General features: G+C 32.8%; 1 protein-coding gene across 3 annotated transcripts in view; it reads right to left on the bottom strand.

Annotated features, from left to right (window-relative positions):
* NCAM2 (neural cell adhesion molecule 2) overlaps positions 1 to 23,767 on the bottom strand; it is a 518,783-nt gene that overhangs the window by 181,112 nt on the left and 313,904 nt on the right. For all 3 annotated transcript variants that reach the window (XM_045557836.1, XM_045557845.1, XM_045557826.1), the window contains 3 exons: positions 21,533 to 21,650; positions 13,979 to 14,139; positions 11,253 to 11,398 (listed from right to left, as the gene is read on the bottom strand). In XM_045557836.1, the coding sequence (XP_045413792.1) occupies positions 11,253 to 11,398; positions 13,979 to 14,139; positions 21,533 to 21,650 (425 nt within the window). The remainder of the gene's footprint in view (positions 1 to 11,252; positions 11,399 to 13,978; positions 14,140 to 21,532; positions 21,651 to 23,767) is intronic.

Raw genomic sequence — 23,767 nt, 5'->3', positions numbered from 1 at the left:
CAGCCCTCCCAGGTGCTGCTTGGCTGGTAACTCCAGCAAAGCCGGGCAAATCCTGAGGTGGAGAGACATTGATCCAGCTTGGGCACCATTGAGGTAACTTGAGACCAGCACTCTTCTCCCTGGCAGAGTCAGGGATTATCCCTAGGGCCCAGAGGACAGGCCTACCAGCCAGATCCTATACACCCCAGTTTCGATCGCATTGTCCAGGGGCACAGGAGGGATATTTGTGAACTAGTCTACTGAGGTGTGTGTGCCTTCAGGGCAGATCAGAGTGGGTCTGAGCTATAGCATGCTTGAGGGGCAACTCTCCTCCATGGGAGGACTGTGCTCCCAGCTCAGGCTTGATCCTGGGCAGGGAACCTCTTGGCTTCCATCACAGTCAGGGGAAATCCACTGGCTTGAGGTCCTGCCTGTTGGTAGAGGCCCGGGAGAAACTGTGGAAAAGAGGCAGGTGGAAAGGAGGGAGGCCTGCTCCAGAGTGCCAGATTGTGGGTCTCAGCCACATCCCCACACCCAGACTTTTTGGCTAATTGGGGCCATTTCAGCCCCTCCTTGGCAGCTTTGTCTATAAGCAGAGAATAGTCCTTTGGCCTCTGCTAATAGCATTTGTGGAGCTTGAGGGGAGGCTCATCCAACCCAGCCCCACCCAGCCTCACTTTCCTACCTCCCCCTACTGAGATGAGAAAAGAACACACTTGGAAATCCCAGGGCCCCACCCACCACCTGACCCACTAGAGTGCTTCTCCAAAGGAACTAGAGCTGTTTACAGGAACCCAAAACAACACTGAAGCTTGCACCTCCCAGCAAGTACCCCCTGCTGACATGGAGGTCAACTTGCACGCCCATTTACTGCATTCACTGACTCATAACACAGGGTGTGGTGGAATCTCACCTGCAAACACCACCTGCTGGCTCAGAGACTAAACTGGGCATGCCATTATCTAAATAAAAATCTCAAGGTAAGAAGTAACAGCTGATCCAGATGGGAAGGAATCAGCGAAAGAATTCTGGAAGTATGAAGAATCAAAGTGAAAGCACACCCCCAAAGGGAAGCATAACCTCTCTAGCAATGGATATCAACCAAATTCAGAACACTAAAATGACAGAAGCAGAATTCTGAACACGGATTGTAAGAAAAATCAATAATTTGCAAGAGAAAATGGATACTCAACACAAAAAAAACGCACAAAGAAAGAAAAAAATCCAGGACTTGGAAGAAAAATTCACTAAAAAAAAATTGAAATATTAGGGAAAAATCAAACAGAACTTCTGGGAATGAAGAATTTATTCAAGGAATTACAAAACAGTGGAAAGTCTCAAGAATAAGGTAGATCAAAGAGAAGAAAGAATCTCAGTGATTGAAGATAACATCTTTCAATTAAATAAGTCAGTTGCAGAGATAGATCAGAGAAATAAGAGAAAAGACCAAAGAAATGTGGGATTATGTGAAGAGGACTAACATGAGAAGCATGGGCACCCCTGACGATGAAGAAAATACACAAGGGTTGGATAAACTATTTGAGTATATGATGGAGGAAAATTTCCCAGGCCTTGCTAAAAATCTAGATATTCATGTTCAAGAAGCTCAAAGGTCTCCTAGGAGACTCATTGCAAACAGGAAGACACCGCAATGCATAGTCATCAGACTGACCAAAATAACCATGAAAGAGGCCTTCTTATGAGCTGTTAGGTGAAAGAAGCAGGTACCCTACAAAGGAAAACCCATCAGACTAACTGCAAACTTCTCATTGAGACCTTACAAGCCAGAAGAGACTGGGGCCCTATTCTCACTCTAATCAAATAGAATAATGTGCAGCCAGAATCTTGTACCCCACAAAACTAAGTTTCTTATACAAAGGAGAAATAAAGATATTCTCAGATAAGCAAAGACTGGGGAATTGATCAAGACAAAACCTACACTCCAGGAAGTACTCAGAACAGTGTTACACAAGGATCAGCACAATAAACACTCACCAATGTAAACTCAACCAAAAGCTAAAGGTCAAAGGCCAGATACTACAATGGCTAAAGAGAGAAAACAAAGCAACAAAGTTCAACTCAACAGGATTAACAGAAATCTGCCACACCTATTAATTTTTTCAATAAATGTGAATGGCTTGAACTGCCCACTAAAGAGACATAGGCTTGCTGAATGGATAAATATACACAAGTCAAGTATCTGCTGTCTTCAGGAAATATATCTAACCAACAAGGATGCATTCAGACTCAAGGCGAAGGGATGGAAAACAATATTTCATACAAACAGAGGCTAAAAGAAAGCTGTTGTAGCAGTTCTTATTTCAGATAACTTAGTTTTAAAATCAACAAAAGTAATGAAAGACAAAGATGGTCACTACATAATGGTGAATGCTATAATTCAATAAGAAGACATAACAATTCTAAATATTTGTGTACCTAACTCAGGTGCACCCAGATTCATAAAGCAAATCCTATTTGATCTAAACAAAATGATAAACAGTAACACTGTAATAGCTGGGCACTTCAACACCCCTCTGACAGAATAGGACAGATCCTCTAAACAGAAAATAAACAAAGAAAAAAATGAACTTAAACAGAACTCTAGAACAAATGGGCCTGACTGGCATTTACAGAACATTCTACCACAAAACCACTGATATACATTTTTCTCATCAGCTCATGGGACATTCTCTAAGATTGACCATGTCCTAGGGCACAAAGAATGTCTCAACAAATTAAAAAAAAATAGAAATTATACTATGCATTTTTTTCAGACCATGGTGGAATAAAATTAGAAATCAACTCCAATTGAAACTCTCCTCTCTACACAAAGTCATGGAAACTAAACAATCTTCTGCTGAATTATTATTGCATTGACGAGGGAATCAAGATGGAAATCAAAAGATTCTCTGAAGTAAATGATAAAAGGAGATACAAGTTATCAAAATCTGTGGGACACAGCTAAAGCAGTCCTGAGAGGAAAATTTATATCCATAAATGGCTACATCCAAAAGACAGAAAGATCACACACCAACAATCTAATAAATCAGCTCAAAGAACTAGAAAAGGATAAACAACCCCAAACCCAGCAGATGAAAAGAAATAACAAAGATCAGAGAAGAACCAAATGAAATCAATAACCAAAAACTATACAGAAGATTAATAAAACAAAAAGTTGGTTCTTTGAAAAAATAAACAGAATTGACACACCTCTTGCTAGATTAAAGAGAGGTAGAAAAGAAAGAACTCTAATAAGCTCCAACAGGAATGAAAAGGAGAAATCACAACTGATACTATGAAATAGAATATATCATCTATGAATACCATAAAAGCCTCTATGCACATAAATTGAAAATGTGGAGGAAATGGACAAATTCTTAAAAACACACAGCTTTTTTAGGTCAATCAGGAAGAAATAGAATTCCTGAACAGACCAATATCAAGTACTGAAATTGAAGCAGCGATAAAAAAAAAATAAATAAATAAATAAAAAAACCTTCCTAAAAAGAAAACGCCAAGACCAGAAGGTTTCACACCTGAAATTTACCAGACCTACAAAGAAGAACTGGTGCCTATCCTGCAGAATTTATTCCACAAAATTGAGAAGGAAGGAATCCTCCCCAACTAGTTTTATGAAGCCAACATCACTCTGATACTAAAACCAGAAAAGGATGCAACAAAAAAAGAAAACTACAGACCAATATCCCTTATGAATATAGGTGCAAAAATTCTCAATAAAATCCTAGCAAACTGAATGCAGCTGCTTATCAAAAAATAATCCCTCACAGCCAAGGGACTTCATCCCAGAGATGCAGGAATGGTTCAACATATGGAAATCTATAAATTTAATTTAACACATAAATAGAAACAAAAACACAGACCATATGATCCTCTCAATAGACACAGAAAAAGCATTTGACAAAATTCATCACCCTTTTATGATCAGAATGCTCAACAAAATAGGCATAGAAGAGGCTTAAATCAAAATGATAAAATCCATATATGACAAATTCACAGCCAACATCATACTGAATGGGAAAAAATTGAAAGCATTCCCGCTTAGAACTGGAATCAGACAAGGTTGCCCTTTATCACTGCTTGTATTCAATAGAGGGCTGGAAGTCCTAGCCAGAGCAATCAGACAACAGAAGGAAATCAAGGGCATCCAAATGGGGGCAGTAGAGGACAAACTTTCACTCTTTGCTGATGATATGATCTTATATCTAGAAAACCCCAAAGATTCTGCCATGAGACCACCGGAATTGATAAACAAATTCAGCAGTGTCTCAGGTTAAAAAGTGAATGTACAGAAATAAATAGCATTCCTATATGACAACAACATTCAAACTGAGAACAAAATAAAAGACTCAATACTCTGCACAATAGCAACAAAGAAAACAAAATATCTAGAAATATATTTAACTAAGGAGGTAAAAGTTCTACAGGGAGAACTAGGAAATACTGAGGAAGGTAATAGTAGAGAATGTTAACAGGTGGAAAACCATACCGTACTCATGGATCAGCAGAAACAATATTGTTATAATGTCTGTACTACCCGAAGTGATCTACAGATTCAATGCAATCCCTATTAAAATAACAATATCATTTTTCACAGATCTAGAAAACATAATTCTATGCATCATATGGAACCATTGAAGACCCTGTATAGCAAAAGCAATCTTAAACAAAAATAACATATTGGGAGGCATCAATTTACCAGACTTCAAACTATACTATAAGGCTGTAATAAATTAAACAGCATGGTATTGGCAGAAAAACAGAGACATAGATGAATGGAAAAGAACTGAGAACACAAATATAAAACCATCCTCACATAGCCATCTAATCTTTGATAAGGCAGACAAAAACATTCACTGGGGAAAAAACATCCTTATTAAATAAATGATGCTGGGAAAATTGGATAGCCACATGTAGAAGACTGAAACAGTATCCGCACCATTCACCTCTCACAAAAATCAACTCACAGTGGATTTAACTCATGGTGGACTTAAACCTAAGGCATGAAACTGTAAGAATTCTAGAAAAAAATGTTGGAAAAACTCTTAAAGACATTGGCCTAGGGAAAGAATTTATGAAGACCCCAAAGACAATCACAGCAACAACAACAATAAATAAATGTGACCTTATCAAATTAAAAAGCTTCTACACAGCCAATGAAACTATCATGAGAGCAACCAGGCAAACTACAGAATGGGAGAAAATATGTTCATTCTACACATCCACAAAAGTGCTGATAACTAGAATCTATGTAGAACTCAGGAAAATCAGCAAGAAAAAATCAAACAACCCTATCAAAAAGTGGGCAAAGGACATGAATAGAAACGTTTCAAAATAAGATAGACTAATGGCCAACAAACATATGAAAAAATGCTCAACATCTCTAATCATCAGGGAAATGCAAATCAAAACTACAATGAGATATCACTTAACTCCAGTGAGAATCGCTTTTATCAAAAAATCCCCAAGAAATAAATGTTGGCATGGATGCAGACAAATAGGAACATTCATACACTGCTAGTGGGACTGCAAACTAGTACAACTTCTGTGGAAAATAATGTGGAGATACCTCAAAGAGCTACAATTAAAACTACCATTTGATCCAGCAATCCCATTACTGGGCATCTACTGAAAGGAAAAAAAGACATTCTATAAAAAAGACATCTGCACTTGAATGTTTATAGCAGCACAATTCACAATTGCAAAGATGTGGAAACAACCCAAGTGTCCATCAATACATGAGTGGATTAATAAAATATGGTACATGTATACCATGGAGTTCTACTCAGCCTCAAAAAGCAATGGTGACCTAGCACCTCTTGTATTATCCTGGATAGAGCCTTATCCCATTCTACTAAGTGAAGTAACACAAAAATGGAAAACCAAGCATTCCATGTACTGACCATCTAATTGGTATTAACTGATCAACATTTATCTGAACATATAATAGTAACATTCATTGACTTTCAGGAAGGTTGGAGGAGGTAGGAGGAGCTGGGTATATTCACATCTAATGAGTGTGGTGCGCACTATCTGGGGGATGGACACACTTGAAGCTCTGTCTCGGGTGGGGAAAAGCCAATATACGTACCCTGAACATTTGTACCCCAATAATATGTTGAAACAAAGAAACAAAAAGAGTTTTTAAAATTACATGTGATGCATTAAATTTATAAATAGTAATTAGTTTAAAAGAACTATTTTTAAGTACCATGGTTTTTGGTGTCTTGTTGAAGGACCTTATAGTATGCAAGGATATTTTATGGAATATTAATATGCATAGTTCAATAGTTTAATATCATCCACAAATAAAGAGAGTATTATCAGCATTAGGAACCAGCAGAATATGGAAAATTGCATAGAATATAGAAAATTGCATATAAAAGGCACATTTTTTTCTCAATAGCTTTTGTGTGAAATGAATATGATTCTATCCTTAATGGAAGCTGATCTCGATTGTAGTATAAAATTGTGCCCAATAATAATAATAAAATAGGAGTACATAGTAGTTATCAAGTTACTATCATTAAAACTTTAACCCATATTTGTTGAAGAGAAATTCTGAAAAAATTTCCTTACTAACTTAAACTAATCATTTATTTCATAAAAAGAATAGTATTAAGATTCTAGATTGTTTCTTAAAGCATTAACTTTCAAATATTTTTGGTAATATCTATTATAAGAAGTAATTTGTATATATATATATTAATAAAACCCATTAAGAAGTTTTAGTGTTTACTGACCATTATATTTTAAATAGTTTACAGTAGGAAGTATCAGATTACAAACAAGTTTAAAAAATGAAAGTATCTTCTGATTTTTCAATTGTATTTGATTGAATGGAAATATCATGTAAACTCTTAGGAAGGCCAGCCATACTCTTTAAGGAATCCTAACGCACCTGTGTAGGCGTGTACTTACTATGAAGAGTGAGAGACAGTTAAAACCCTGGCACTGAAATTTACTCTCTGTGTAACCTTGACCAAATCCTTGTATTTCCCTGAGTTTCAGTTGCCTCTTCTACAAGCCTGAGAAAAACAAGTGGACTTAGCTCATGGGAATATTTTGGAGACAAACTGTTGCAGATATATTTTCAAAAGATAGCCTTAATGATATCTCCCAATCAACATACTTCTCTACAATGTGATTGTGAATCCTTCCCCATCAAGAGATGAAATCTAATTCTTCTCATGTTGGTTATGGGCTGGCCTTATAATTTGTTTTAACCATTATAGTGTGGCAGAAGTGACAATATGTGACTTCTAAGACTAGTTCAGAAAAGTTCCTGTAGTGTCTATCTGGCCTGATGGTCTTCCAATAGTCTCTCTGGAGAAAGCCCACTGACATAGGAGAGGACAGACTATTCTAAAATAGCTATGCTGTAGACACTTTCATGTAAGTGTTCCCCAAAACAGCTACAACTGAGCTTATAGCCCACAGCCAGCACTGACTGCCAGCAACTTAAAGTGAGCCATCTTGCCTTCTCAGCACAGTTGAGCCTTCCTGTAACTACAGCTACAAACAACATCTGAGAGCAAGCACATTAGAAAATCCAAGTGATATGCACTTAGCTAAGCCTTACTCAAATTCCTGATTCACAAAATCATAAACAAAATAAAATAGTTGGTTTAGTCCATTATGTTTTGGGGTCATTTATTGGGCATTAAGAATATCCAAAGATAAATTGGGATAATGTGTATATAGTGATTACTAAAATGTTATTAGCATATTGTTAGTTGAGCAGTGAACACTTCTCATAGACTCTGAATATTTATTCCGTGAGGAGGGAGCTCTTCTAACATACCACTCCTGGACTTCGCAACTGCTTTACTTACTGCTCCCAAGAGAAGTAAGGAGAAATCTGATCGCTAACTATGGGGATACCAAATTGGACACACTTCCTTACCACTCCTTTCCTTTTCAGCTTCAGAAAGGATCATAGGTTCTCCACTACTCTCATCCATGATGGTAGGCTTAGCATCTCTTCTCCCAGGGCAGGGCTGCAAAGTCTAATGCTACTTGGTACTGTGTGAAGTACATTTATCCAATTCTTAAGTTTAGTATAAGAACATTCACTTACCTTTAGATTTAAGCCATATGATATTTTATCCTCATTTATTTCTTTTGTCTTATCTGGTGATTTATTGTGAATTAGACAAGGAAAAGAGATTTTCTTAACTGAGATTCCACTTTGAAAAATGTAGAAGGATGAACATATTGGCTAAACGTAATTGTCATGTTGTTGGATGAAATTATTAGTTTGAAGTATATGGCATTGAAGATATTTCACTGTCTACATGTTTGAAATTTTATCAGAACTTTGACTGGTGTCTGCATAATGGGAACTTTTGTTTAGTTTAGTTTTGTTTTGTATTTCCCAAGTCCCTATTGGGTGCCAACTAATCTGTTAAGAGCATTTTTATGTTGAATAGATTAGTTGTAAAATTTCATCTTGACTTAGAGTTATGAGTTGTTTTCTAAAATATGGCCTGAAGACTATATGACACCAACTGATGAATTTATTAAATATGCATTCCTAGGCCCCAGGCTAGACCTAATAAATTAAATTCCAAGAGCAAGAATCTAGAATCTGCATTATAATAGGCTGTCCAAGGGATGCTTATGGAAAATACAATCTCATGCTACTTTCCAAGACAAGAATGATATGATCTCAATATACTCTGTGATAGTGTTTGATTGACCCTTTGGTGTCAGATTTTATGGAGTCTATTAGCAGCCAGAATTTAATCAGAATAATAGCAACAAAATAAACTGTGTTTAAAAAATTATGTAATATGGCAAAGATAAAAATAAAATGTATTGAATATTTATAGTATACTAAACATTTTGGCATGTATTTTATAATGTACTTCTCATCTTCCTGATGACAATAGGGAAAATAAATATTATTTCCAACATTTTAAAGGGGAAGAAACTCATATTAAAAAGTTCAAATAATATTGCCAAAGTAAAAGCATCATAAATGGCAGAGCTGAGATTCAAAACTTGATCTGCTTTACTTCAAAGCTCAGTTCAACCATTCAATTTGTGAATTTTGTTGTTGAAGAAACTAGGAATATTAAGAGAAAAGATGCTTACTGGAATTCAAGAAATAATCTGAGGATCTTAAAATATATTTGGAGTATTGTCATGATAGAACAACAATAGCCTTAATTTAATTTCTTTATCCACTGGATAAAAGTGGTATAGAAAAACATATTTGGGCTTTTATAATTGTTTTGTGACAAATAAACCACGTCAAAAAATTTAAAAGATTTGTTTTAACTGGGATAATCTTAGAAAACAGAAAATGAAAGGTTATTTTTTACAAGTAGTACAGAAAAATTTTTTGTGTGTGTTTGGCGTGGTCTGGGGCATAGATCCTAGAATAAAATATCACAGCTTTCTCATTACTTAATAAAATTTTAACCAATAAAATAATTGAATATAATTTACCTCTCATTCTCAGCATATACATATTAAATGGAGAGTAAAAGTTTTCTTTGAGAAGAGAACTTTTAGAAAGTTTACAGTAGACGTGAAAATAATTAGAAAGCATAGCACTAGAAATACGAGGGTACAGTTAATAAGGGCCAAAGGTATGGAAATAGATATTCTTGAGTGATCTGATATAAATACATGTGCGAAATTCAACTATAAAATAATTTCCAATCATTTTAAATATCTCATTACATTTTTGAAATTTTATGGAAATTTAATTATTTTCAGCTTTGGCAACTGTGTCACAGTAATACCTATGATTTTCTGCTAAGAAAACTTTAAAGCAAACTGTAACATTTCCCTGAGTTGCCAAAAGACTATGATTGTCATTCACATTTTATAAATTTGATTTTCAACTTGAATATATAAAATATATCAAAATAGTACAACTATTACCAAAAGAAATATATTTTGTTCAAAATGCTATAATGAAGAAAAATGGGACAAAAAAGGGTGTTATATATTATAACATATTCTGTCAAAAGAGAAGTAATAAATGGGTCAGAGAGATGTCTTCTTATCATCTTATGGGATTAGCATGTTGTTAAATATAACCTAATGAGTTGGAGGGATAGAAAGTATATTATGGACAAAATGATTTCTATTTATTTTTACTATGAATGTTAGTAAGTCAAAGGTACATTGATGTGCATGGATATCTTAGAAATCAGACTTTTGGCAGAAATCAATCTAAATTAATGAAAAAAGTTTAAAGCAGGTTTCCCTTTAACACTGAGCAGAGAAAAGCTCTCCGGTAGCCTAATTTTATAATGTTTACCAATGTGAAAATGCCAGTTCCTTTATGTCATTACTTTACTATCTTTTCCTTTCTTTTTCACCTTTGTTTGTATTTGGAGTTTTATATGAAAAATAACAATAATTAAAATCCATGAAGGGTAGTGACATGTATAGTAATGTTTAATTTCTAAATAATTTGAATGCTTCTGGTGACAAAAGTACAGTAATTTGTGTGTAGTTATTTCTCTTTATAGATTCAAAATTATATGAAAGGAGAAACCTATACTTGTATGCACAACGATAGTTTTAAAGATTAAAATGTTAAATGATAGCCAGACTTTTATGAATTTGAATTGCTTTTCTTCTTTGAGTTCCAATAAAACTTTATTTACTAAAACAGACTGTAGGCCAGATTTGGCCTGTGGGCCATAGTTTGTTGACCCCTGTCTAAGTAAAAAGGAAATTAAGTTAATTTGAAATAAATATTTTTTTTTTACAAATCCCTTCCAGCACTCATTACTCACCATAGTAGTTTCTAAATGTACAATCATTTCTTTAATAAACTGAAATTGCTAAGGTTTCCAGTCAAAAGTACTGGTTTGTGAATCTTTGTTCTGTTTGAAATGGCAATATTATTGTCTCAAGTACTTTTCTCACTGTCAATGAATTCTCAAAGGCCAGATACTTACACAGCAGGGGTAGAGGTTAAAATTGCAATAACATGTTTTAAAGATTCAATGTTTAACCTGAAGTCCGTGTAAGCAACTCTAAGGAAAATACCACCAACCTAAGATTTTATGACTTAATGTATAACATCTTTAAATATTTCATATTGACATTTTTCTCCTCTGAAGTTTTAGACTGACTGTGGTAGAGTTACCTTTTTAAAAATTAAACCATTTATGTGATGCCTACAAGTAACTAGGTAAATTGGAGACTATAAGAGATTTAATAATATTCAAAACACTAGAAATTGCAGTGGTATTGAAAACTACTACATATTGAGATGCTCTTACCTTATCGCCTTCAGAAAATGTGATGCCATCCACGGCTCTTTTCCAAGTGATTTCTGGAATAGGCTCCCCTTCTGCATCACATATGAGTGTGACTTGACCATTCTCGTACGTAGTCTCATTTTTAAGCTGTATTATGTGAGGCTGTACTGTAAAGAATATATATATTACTCAATCGGTATAGGAGGAAAATATTACCACTCAGGCATAAAATTCATGGTAGACATTTAAATTTACTTTAGTAGAGTAGGAGACTATTAACTTTGTAGCAATCACAGTGGCATCCTTTGCTTTATAGAGGTGTCAAGAGAGTTGCAAAGTACAGGAGAAACAGGAGAAAAAGTTTTAGAAAATAATTCTCATTATCATTATAAAATTAATTTGAGGTGGCCTAGAAATCAACATACAAATTACAATTCCTTTCAAAATTTTACCAACTTAAAAGCTATCTTATAATTTATTTTCCTTTATTACCTTATTAAAGCCACGAAATTAAAAGTTTTTCTTTTAAAGCTACACGTGTATATGTGTGCAAATATACATACATATACACATGCATATATATATACCATAGTATCTATTTAATGATTATCTCTAGAACTGTAATAACAATTCACCAAAGAAATGATAATTTATCCTGAATATGTAGTAAATATAATTATATAAAAATGTGAAAATATTTATAAACCAAATATATAAACATGTAATTTACATGTATTATTACAGTTTATTTATTTTGACTTCAGTTTACTTAGTCATATATGAGACATTGTAATTTTTTCTTTGTACATTATAACTTCTATAAAAAGAAAAACATTATACCTACAAATTTAAATGATCTTAATATTAAAAATATTCTTCCATAAAATTACATAATACCACAGACCTTTAATTTTTGAACTTTGTGTTACCTGCATTTCTTAAATTTTTGCTTGTTCAGATATAAAATCAATAAAAACCAGCACTTGTTATTTTAGTATAATGCTTTGTTTTTAAAAATTTTTTAATAAAATTAATCATGGAATGTAAATAAGTTGTTCTTAATACCAGAAAATAACATTTCAGATATCAGAAATTTCTGACATCAGACAAATTTTTAACAATTCACTGTTTATTCTCTTGCCTTTAATGGATTCAGTTATATTCTCATTATATGTACATGCTTTTGTGTACAAAGCAACCGAAATTTGTTCAGTTTTACCACACAAAATGATTACATTTAGTGACATGACATATAATATTTCATGCATTACTTTCTATTTGAAAGAATGAAAATAGAAACTTTCTTTTATTTATCTGTTTGTTCTCACTCATGGCTACCCTGATAAAAAAGAAGTAACTAAACAGTATTTCAGATAAGCCCACTGACATAGATTGAGAATATCCATCCTTTGGAATTATCACATACACTACTATTTCTAATAAATTAATTTATTTTTATACTGAGTCATATTTACTTAGTGTTGTAGGTTTCAAAGAAAACCATATATTTAAGTGGGGGAACATTGCTGGCATATGGTAGGGGCTCTCTATAGTCTCTAATAGTGTTAAGTTTATTTACTCTTCCCTCTACATGAGCAATCTTCTCCACCCTCTTAGCTTGGCCTACTTTTTTTCATCATTAAAGCTTTTTGTGTAAAGACAGTCTAGACATTACCCTTCTGAATAACTTTTCAACACCACACTATCCACAATAATAATCCTCTTTATCCAACACCACCTGATTTATCCAGTTTCACTCTCTTCTTAAGACATATTATTCAAATTTAATTTTTTAATACATTTTGATATAGTTGTTTATTTTCTGTCTCACTCTACTAGAATATAAGCTTTACGAAAATCTCTCTGGTTCAGAAAATGCTTCCATCAGAGAGAGCAACCACAGGACTAACCCACAAAGAGCATGTCCACACAGGTATTACCATTCATCTTGTGGCCAGTGTAAGGAGTACCTCTGCACCTGCCAACTGCAACCATTGGTCCTTCTAACTCTCATAGATTATTTTTTCCTTTTTCCTTTTCCCTCTATTTGTTGTGAAAGCATTTTGATAAAAATATTTTTAAAGATGGTGAGAATATACCAGATGTTAATAGTGCATGTGATTTTTAGTGTTATGCTATTTAAAGAGAAAAATCACATTACAGGTATACACCAACATAACTGTCTTCTTGCAAATATAATGAAAGCTAAATCAATATTTTTTAAAGGACTAGTTTCCTATGATCTTTAAGTTTTCAAAAAAGGACAATATCACTCTTGGTAAATACAGACAATATTTACAATTTCTTTTACTATAAAGAAAAAGTAATATTTAATTATAATTATAGGTCAATGTTTCTAAATTATAGCCTTATAGATGTGCTCTTTTGAAGTATATTGAAAGTAAAACTAATCCCCAAATTTGTCATTTAAAGACTTATGAAGATCAACACTTATATGGATACATTACAAATGTAATGTAATATATGTAATTACATATAGGTGTAATTTAAATGAATTTTCTTAAAGCTTCTGAGTCAGTGAATATCTCATAAAAATTTGCATATGAAATTTTATGTAATTCTGAAAATAATTCTATCTGATAGGTGAAAATTAAAAATATATTACAGAGAAGAAGAAACTAGGTTTAATTATGAAAAGTTTAAACAGTGTGTATGAATGACAAAGTAGATTGACTCAGATCTTCCTCTGGACATCACAGTTTTAACCACTATGCTACAATACTTACCAAAGACTTGGAGGAATGACTGCTTTTCATCTTCTCCTGCCTTATTTGTGGCCCTGCAGACATAAGGACCCCCATCACTATTAATTATGTTTCTGACAGTGAGTTCTGTATTGCTTCCTTTCAATATGTACTTTTCATTTTCTTCAATGAGCTTGCCGTTCCTAAAGAGGAAAAAAGAGGTCGAACTTCACAAATCTGACTTTATAACTCAAAAGATTATAATCAACTTTTTATCTCTAAGTATCAATTATTTCATGGCTGTAGTCATTGGCAGACACAGCTGTATTCCAACAAAAAGTATATTTTTAGTAACCCATTAATGTAATGCATAAATATTAAAACTCTCCTTGAAAATTGTTTTGATTTTAGAGACAAAAATAACATTTGAGCTATGTTGAAATCTTGACATTAGTCAGGCATAAAAAGCACATCAGTTCAATTCTTATTTTGATTATTAGAAAAAATATATTTGTTTATTGATTTTCAATTCCATGCATAACTTAAATGTTGGTAAGCCAATACATATTTAGGAAAATTGTGTATTAACTGGCTTCCTGGGACACATTTAAAATAATTTCTACGGAAACTTCCATTAAAGAAGTTTAAAATAAATACAATATAAATACATAATAAATTTATGTTACATATAAATACTGTCAATAAGAGTAAGATGAGAGATTTATATGAAAATATAATTAATTTGTGAAATTATGCTGCATATGATGATCTAACTTGTTAATTATTACGAGAAATCATTTTTATGCTTCCTCTTAGGCACAAATAATTGTCAATATTTTCCAAGTTCTTTATGGACTGAAATGGATCTTATTCTGCTCCCATTCTAGTCTTTGTAGTGCTTTAGAATAATCACTTTCAATCATTTTTACTTACTATGACCTACAGAAATATTGTAAATATAATCTGAAATATTTCTATAGTTCTTAATATTTGTGTAATATTCTTATACTATGAATTTGCTTCACTTCCATTTTATTCTCCTCAATTCCATTTTCTCCTTCTCCCTTTCTTCTCCTTCTTTGCCTCTCCTTTATTTTTCTTATAGTAATAGTTTGGGTGACTGAATTGATTCTAAGACTCACTAATGTAAAAATCTGGGGATCTATTATTTTGGTTGAAGAGATGTACTTCTCCATACAATTTTTAATTCAAAGAGAATAAATGTCTATGAAGATTATTAAAAAATCGCTCTTGAGATAACATAGAAGATTTCTCTGATACACTAAAATTGTCTCCAGTAAATTCTGGTTCTACTTCCCAGCAAGCACTGACATATATGGTAATACTATCCTTATTCTTCTATGACTCAATAGCATTTGTTTTTCCAGTTTCTCATGACATCTCTAAATATAACGTGCAAAAAAATTTTAAGAAGAGTGGAGGATGAAGGAGTTAGTGTTTATTAAAATAATAATAACGAAGACATACATACCATATTATACTTCTCATGTATTTACTCATATTTTACTAATTCAATCTTTACATTTATAAAAATGACATTTCAGCATTTTTGTCTAGAATTTAGTGTACAGATAGGGCTTTAACCACAATTAGTGATACAATATGTTTGTTCCTTAATAATAATCATAATAATTATACAATAGAGGTCCCAGCAGCTTATAATTTATAAAACACTTTCAATTTATTATTTCCTTTATTAAGTATGATCAGCCTATAGATTTGTATTTTCTTCCTCCATCCTCATTCACAGATCAGAGAACTAAAATTTATGTATATTTTCACCTTTCAATTCACAAATGAAGAGACTCAGGCTCACACAGTAATAAAAGTAGCAGGTTAATTAAGTTCCGGTGTTCTTTCCAATAAAAAAAGATATTTCCCTACTTGATGTGAAATATTGTACTAAATGTTTGATGTATAGCAAATTAGTTGTCACCCATCATGAAGAATTCATAATCTGGTTGGAATTAATACAGGATAATATAGATTCCATTAATGAACTTATAATTTTTTTGAAGAGTGGTCTGTTATAGTAGGAGAAAAAAGAAAGGAAGATGACTTATACTCTGAGAATTTTCATTGGAATAAAAATCCCTTGATTTGGTCTTTGAAGAGATTTGGAGGAAATAAGTGCATAAAGAATATGTTCTCATTTAATGTTTAATTAAAACATCATTAAAGTATAATAAATAAGATAATATTCTTAATATCTCTTTCTCAACTAATGTGTTTAGAATATGCTCTTATTGTTATTCATAGCACATTTCTATGAGGTGTCAATGTCTGAAAAAACAGAATCCCAAAGGATTCTGATATATTCCCTTAAGCTCATCTTTTAAAACTCAAACGACTTTTGCCCCTTTTCCAGGTACAAGAAAATAGGAATCAAAATTGTAGAATTAATGGAAACAATAAAGAATGGATACTAATTGCAGTTTTGACAATAATGGAAAGAGAAGAACCATATTTTCCCTCCCAATTTAAATGACAAAAACACTAGCTACACATATAAAATTACAATTTTCACACACTGGGCAATAGGTAGCACATGACAGAGGCCACAGAGAATCACCATAGCTTACTGCCTGAACAGTTTTCAGGCTGCAGCTGGGAGAGGAAGAAACTGAACAGAGTCAGGTAGTGTATGTGGGTTGAAAGACAGAGTTTGCAGTTGGGAAAGGTCAAAGTGCCTACGGTTTTCAGGTTAGAACATGTGAGAGAAGAGAGCTGCACAAGCAATAGAGCTACAAATATCTGCAGAGAGTTCCCAATAAATCTTTAACTGAATATTGATTGATGGGTGCATTCCAGTAAGGCTTTCTCAGGCTAGGGAAAGAACCATTGGAAAAGATAAAGTACAACAATCCTAGAGGCTCACCTAATACCAGGAATAACTTGCATCTCAACTATCCAGAGTAGAAAGACTTCCTAAACACAGGGCTTTAAGTTATGTCCTTAGAAAAATATTGGCTCAATAATAGAGATAAATTAACACTACACTGAAGGTTCTTCTGGATCCACATAGAAGAGCCTAAAAGCAAGCCTCATGAAGAAAAAAACTTTTTCCAAGTAACTCAACTGTATCTATAAAACAAAGTAAAAGAATGCTAAAATATCCAGCACCCCAAAATATAAAATTATCGGTGCCAGTCACCCAATAAAAATTATCAGTATAGTAAATAAGCACAAAAATATGATCCATGAAAAGGAGAAAATAAGTGAAACCAAAAGCTAACTTATGGATACCATTTTGTTTATAAACTCACATATAGATCAATCAGGATTAAAGAGTAGAACAAATAACCAGTTATGATGCTATCAGGATGAGAAAGTGAAGACCACTATAAATAATATGCAAATTAATGTATAAAAAATGAAAACTATGAATATGACAGTAAATAAATTTTTAACGAAGTGGACAAATTCCTAGAATTGCATAAATCATCACAGCTCAGTAAAGAGATTATGAGAATAGCTTTATATCTATGGAAAAAAAATGAATCTATACTTAAACCTCTACATAACAAAAATTGTAATGCAGGTGCTTTCAATGGGAATTTTTCCAAACAGTTAAGTAGTAAATAATAAACATTATATATAAATTCTATCAGTAAACAGAAGCAGAGTAAAAACTTGCCTACTTATAGACTCCATATATATTTATAGAGAGATATGTTTTATGAGTGGTGTGTGAATATAAAGGCTTAGGACATGAGTGTACCCTGCTACTCTAGACTTTGTAAGCAACAAACACTTAGGCTACACTAAATTTAAAAAAAAAAAATTAACTTTAGCTTACTGTAACATTTTTACTTTACATTATAAATTTTTAAATTTTTGACTCGTTTGTAATAACACTTAGCTTAAAACACAAACACATGTTACAACTATACAAAAATATTTTCTTTATATCCTTATTCTGTAAGCTTTTCTCTGTTTTTAATTTTTAGGGTTTTTCTTTTTTAACTTTTTAAAGTTTTTGTTAAAATCCAAGACACAAACACACACATTAGCCTAGGCCCACAGAGGGTCAGAATAATCAATATCACTGTCTTCTTCCACCACATCTCATCCTACTGCAAGGTCTTCAGGGGCAATACAACTCATGGAGCTATGATAACAATGCCTTTTTTTCCTGGAATATCTCCTCAAGGACCTGCCTGAGTTTGTTTTACTGTTAACTTTTCTCTTTTATAAGTAGAAGGAGTCACTCTAAAATAATGATAAAAACTATAGTAAATATATAAATCAGTAATATAGTAATTTATCAAGTACTATGTACTATACATAATTGTATGTGCTACACTTTTATATGACTGGCAGCACAGTAGGTTTGTTTACACCGGCATCACCGCAAACAGGTAATATGCCCTGCTGTGATGTTATGACAACTAAAATGTCATGAGGCGATAGGATTTTTTAGAGCTCCATTGTAATCTACAGACCGCCGTGGTAAATGTGGTCCATCATTGACTGAAATATCATTATGCCGGTCATGACTGCATATTATGATCAAGTGGCTTTTAAACAGGAATGAAAAGTTCTTTTAACGTTTGAAAATTAATGAAATTCACCAAATTAATGGGATAACAATAAAAATTCATATCATATTCCCAATAAATACAGACGCGTGTGAATGGAAAGGGAGGAACTATTAGAGTCCCTGATTTCCTCCCATTTTGATTTACATGTCAGTAAGTGTTCTTGATTCTCATTGTGAAAATATCTTAATTTTGCTCCTTAATTATCTTCTTTACTGGTATTATGGACTAAATTGTGTTTCCTGCCTCCCATATTCATAAGTTGAAGTCCTTACCCCGAGGGTGACTGTAAGTGAAGAAAGGGTCTTTAAGGAGGTAATAAAGGTTAAATGAGGGCCTTAATTGTATAAGACAGGTGTTCTTAAAAGAAGAGGAAGAGACAACGGATCTCTTTCTCTGTGTTTGCACGCAAAGGAAACACCCACGTGAGGATTAATGAAAAGGTGGTCATCTGGAAGCCAGGAAAAGGGCCAGAAACCAAGCCTGCTGGCACTTTGACCTTGGATATGTGACTTCTCAAACTGTGAGAAAATTAATTTCTGTTGTTTTAGCCACCCAGTGTGTGGTATTTTGTAATGGGAGCCTCAACCGACTAATGCAACTGACTTTATTCGTTGCACTTGAGATATTATCTCTACCCAACACTTAGTCTGGATCTTTGTGTCAAGGCTGCTACCCAACGTTCTCTGAAGCTTACAAAAATATTTTTCCACAAACACGACATATCTAGAAATAAATAGACCAAAATTAAAAAAAAATTCCTCCAATAATAATTTTATCTCTGTTAATCTCACAACCACACTCTCCCATTACCCCAATATATATTTTATATCCAGAGACTACACCAATTATTTAGGTTTTAAGTGAATTATTATTTCATCCTACCCAAGGAATAAAACTAATGCCATATGAAGATATGGAAAGGATAAATAATAGATTTAAATTGCTTGTTATGTTATCCTGTAAATATGATTTATATAATATTTTTAATTAAATATAAGAAAACAATTTTGAATAAATGTGAAACTCTAATAAAAGAAACCAAAAACTAAGCAAAAAAGAAGCCTCTCTGGAAAACCAAGCCCGTTTTCCAACATTCCCTATCTGCTGGAGAGTCTTGATGCTCTGGGTAGAATAAATTGCTAAATTATTAATTGGAAGGGTATTCAGTATAGATAACTATATATGGACACACCAAAAACTTATGTCCCCTGAAGATGGACCTAAGGACAAATCTGCGTAACTTAACATCAACTTACATAGATGGGAAAACTGAAGTTACTATCAAACCTGGAATCTCTGTGATGAAAGCTAATAATAGATATCTAAGAAGTAAAGAACTCTTAATTCTCAGACTTGGGGTCACATTCTTCAGGGGCATGCGTTCTGAAACTGTAACAAGCATATCATTTTCATATATTTACCCCTCAGAAATGATAGAGTACAAACAAATATTATTTTACAGGATAAGATACACACTCACTTCTTGCTCTTGAATGTAGGCAGTTTCCCAGCCATCTTAACCCCTTTACCCATAACGACTTGTGTTTTATAACATTCCTTAATAAGTGACTCAACATAATAATTTCAAAACAATGTTTATCCACCAGTACTTTCCTATCAGCTTCTGTTCCCATTACTGGTGTGTGGAGTCATCAGTTACATTAGCCAAGACAGGCCTGGGCTTGAAGTTTAGGATGTTTATCTCACTATGTGTCAAAGTGGTGCATGGGTATCTCAAGTTCACTTTCATTGTTCAATTTCCCATAGGTACTATTATTGTGCTTCAGTTTCCTTATATGTTAAATAAATCTTGTTCAAGGAAAAAAAAATAAGTGTTTATAAAACAAGTCTCTATAAAATCATTAGAATAAAATTGTACAACCATAGTTGTTCATTGTGTTATAAAAGCTCTTATGCAAGAGCTTTTCTGTGATGCAATTAGATCTGATATTGACTGTTAAGGATCCACATTAGTAAACCAGCAGTCTCTGAGATACATGATGATTATCTGGGGTGAATATGTTAATAATTGATGTGTAATCCAATCATCTAAAACCATATTATTGGAAGAAATATTTTTATTGTTACCTGCTGCATTAAATGGATAAATACAATACAGAAAGTTTGGAAAGTTAAAGAAAACATCAGTAAATGCTCAGAAAGAAAGTAATGAAAAAATAGTTTGGATTTTAATTATTGTCCCTATAATTATTATTTTTTTAAACCTAATCCTTACTGTGGACACTTTTGCATATTTAAATGTATATGTTACTAACTGTTTTCTCATGATTTTTCTTATATAAAATGCTTTATGGAGTAAAGAAGTGATTCCATAAATATCTGTAGCTAAGGCTTATGTAGTAAGCTGCATTACTAATGTACATTTACAAGACTGTTCAATATTAAACTTTATTGTCTCCATTTAAGTAGTTTGAGCCATAACCTAAAATAGACTTGATCTTACTGGAAATCAAAGATATTTAAAAATTCTAAAAAAAATAAGTAAACTGTGAAAGTACATATTTGGTATACAGGTTACTTATTTGATGAGGTAAAATACTTTTTAAATGACATATTAAATTCATAGAATTTTAACCCTACATAATCAGTGGTTTTCTGTAATATAGTACACAAATAGAATATACAACTATATTCTTATAAAATATGATTTTGTATACCTTCAACAGTGGTGCCAGCAATACTAGGATGTCTATTTCAAGACACACTGTTGTGGTAACAATAAAATATTTGACTCAAACACAGGGTTCTTGGGCCCATTTTGGCCAGAAACATGCCCTTAGAGATAGAATAAGTACAATGAGCACAGTTTCTGACTCAGAAAATTAGGGCAAGATCATACTGCTGATTTCTTTAGCAATTACCACCTTAACTGAAAACAATAGTATTATGAATATTTTAACAAAACTAAAAAACAGTGGTTTCCTGCTTGCCCAAATTATTAAGATACCAAATATTATTCCATAAGCCTGATTATGGACACAAGCCACAGGGATGTGGGCGCATAACTTACCTGTACCAGGAGATGGAGGGTTCAGGAGAGCCCAAGGCCCTGCAGGAAAATGTCATCTCTTCTCCTCGCTCTGCTGTGGCGTTAAAGGATTTCTGAGGCATTGTGATTGCTGGCGGCACTGAAGGAGAGATGGACATAGAATAGACATAAAAACATCTTCACCAACATCATTTCAGAATTTTTTTTTTACCGCTTTTATTTTAATGCTAAGCTACAGAACTTTATACTTCACTTTTGTTCTTTGGTTACTAGAGCTGACTTAATTTCATAGTAAAATGACTTTAAGATCACTGATCTGCCTTCCAATGTATAATAATTAGATCAATTCATTGTAATGCTCTTTTACAATTTTTATTCTATTATACTAAATGATGAACTACACATTTTAGCCAACATGTATACTTTTATGAAATATGTTTCACAAAAAGAGAGACAATACCACCCTGATTTACATCAATACTGAAATCTACTTTGAGCATAAATGGATTTCCTATTTGAGTTCTCATTGGTCTGTGTAATGCCATAAGCAATCAATCACTGCTTCAAGACACTGCTTTCAAATTAGGTGTCAAACCATAATGTTCTTTCTGATTAACTACACTTAATTTCTTCAAACAACTATAGAACATTTTATGAAGAGAAACTGTGTAAGCCATAGAGAGTACGAAAATAGATTTTCATGAACTGTTCAATTTTAAAATTAAGCGTCCCCAATTTCTAACTAATTACATTGCAAAAACTGTACATGCTGCACATTTTGGACATGTTGAAACTGTTACCAAAATGCACTGTTTGCAATAAACAAATAACTAACATTCACAATAGAAGCTAAATTTCAAAGTACAGCGTAAATTGCAACTCAACACACACTTTCATGATTTTAAATTGAATATGACAAAGTAATATTACTAAAATTAATTATATCAATAAATTTGTTTTTTACTATTCTAAACAACATGACCAGGCAGGCATTTAGAAGTGTGATTACAACTAATTATATCTACAATAGCAGTCAGGTCAGCTTTGATGCTGCACTATCCCCAATGATAGTGAGGATAAAAACTGATATATAACTTAGTCATTAAACATAATAAATCAAGTTTCTGCCTTTATGAATTTAGATATAAGGAACATGATCTGACACACTGTCTCTAAAATGACATAATAATTACTAGTATTAGATATTATGGACTTTTTCAGATATTAACACTGAATTCTAAGTACACTGTCATTTGACTTTCTATAGTCTGTTTTCCTTCCCATAAAATTATGAAAAATAACATTTTAATCAAAATGAATTGCTTTACCTTTTATTTATAAATGTAGTTGCAAGAGAACGATTACTATTTTTATTACAATAATGAAGATTTTTAACCCATTCAGGAATTACAATGAAAATGAACTCTTTAATGGAAATTCTCTGTATAGTTAAGTATTTATGTGAATAGAAATACTTCCAAATTGAGAACCAAGTGCTCCAGTTCATGTCCTGGTACTACTTCTAACTGCAACAACTTCTTTAATCTTTAACATAATTTTCTTGTCTACAAAGTGAACTGTTTAATCTAGGATCTCTAAGCATTGACACATTTTAATGTTTATATTTTATGATACATTGATTCTGCTAATGTAATAACTGTTGTTACAGTGTAGTTTAGGAGAACAATACTAATATTGCATATTCACATAGTACTTTGATTCACAGCAATTCCAGAACTATTCTGAAGAATAATAATATCAAAATCTGAGGAGGTTTTCACAAGGTCATATGCCAAGATATTCAGGGAGTTTGTTGGCCACTGTTTTAGACTATAGAAAGCAATTTCATGTATATTACCTCATTTGTTCTGAATACCACGTTGAATTGGATTAAATAATTTTAAAAGGAATTGCAATTATATTTCATCTGAAGTTCTTATTTTCATAATCCCACATCTACTCTATTTTTACTCCTTAAAAATATTCTTTTACATTAGACTATATCCAAAATATCCAGTTTTAATATCTTTACTGACATTTGTTTTCTGTATGTGTTAAATAGTTGACACTTTCTGATAAGTTTCTATTAATATTTTCCTTCTTTAACTGTAGAAAACATGGTGTGTAGGGAAGTCGCTCTGTAACTCTCGCTAATACAGAGGCTATGGTCTACTTTCAAGGTATAATTCCTCTCACTGGCTGCTTAGACACCAAAGATACCTCTAAATTGACAGTTTGATATCCTTTTCCTCAATA

The sequence above is a fragment of the Lemur catta genome, chromosome 1, assembly GCF_020740605.2.
Source record: "Lemur catta isolate mLemCat1 chromosome 1, mLemCat1.pri, whole genome shotgun sequence".
Lineage (NCBI taxonomy): Eukaryota > Metazoa > Chordata > Mammalia > Primates > Lemuridae > Lemur > Lemur catta.
This window is presented reverse-complemented; position numbering and strand designations above follow the sequence as displayed.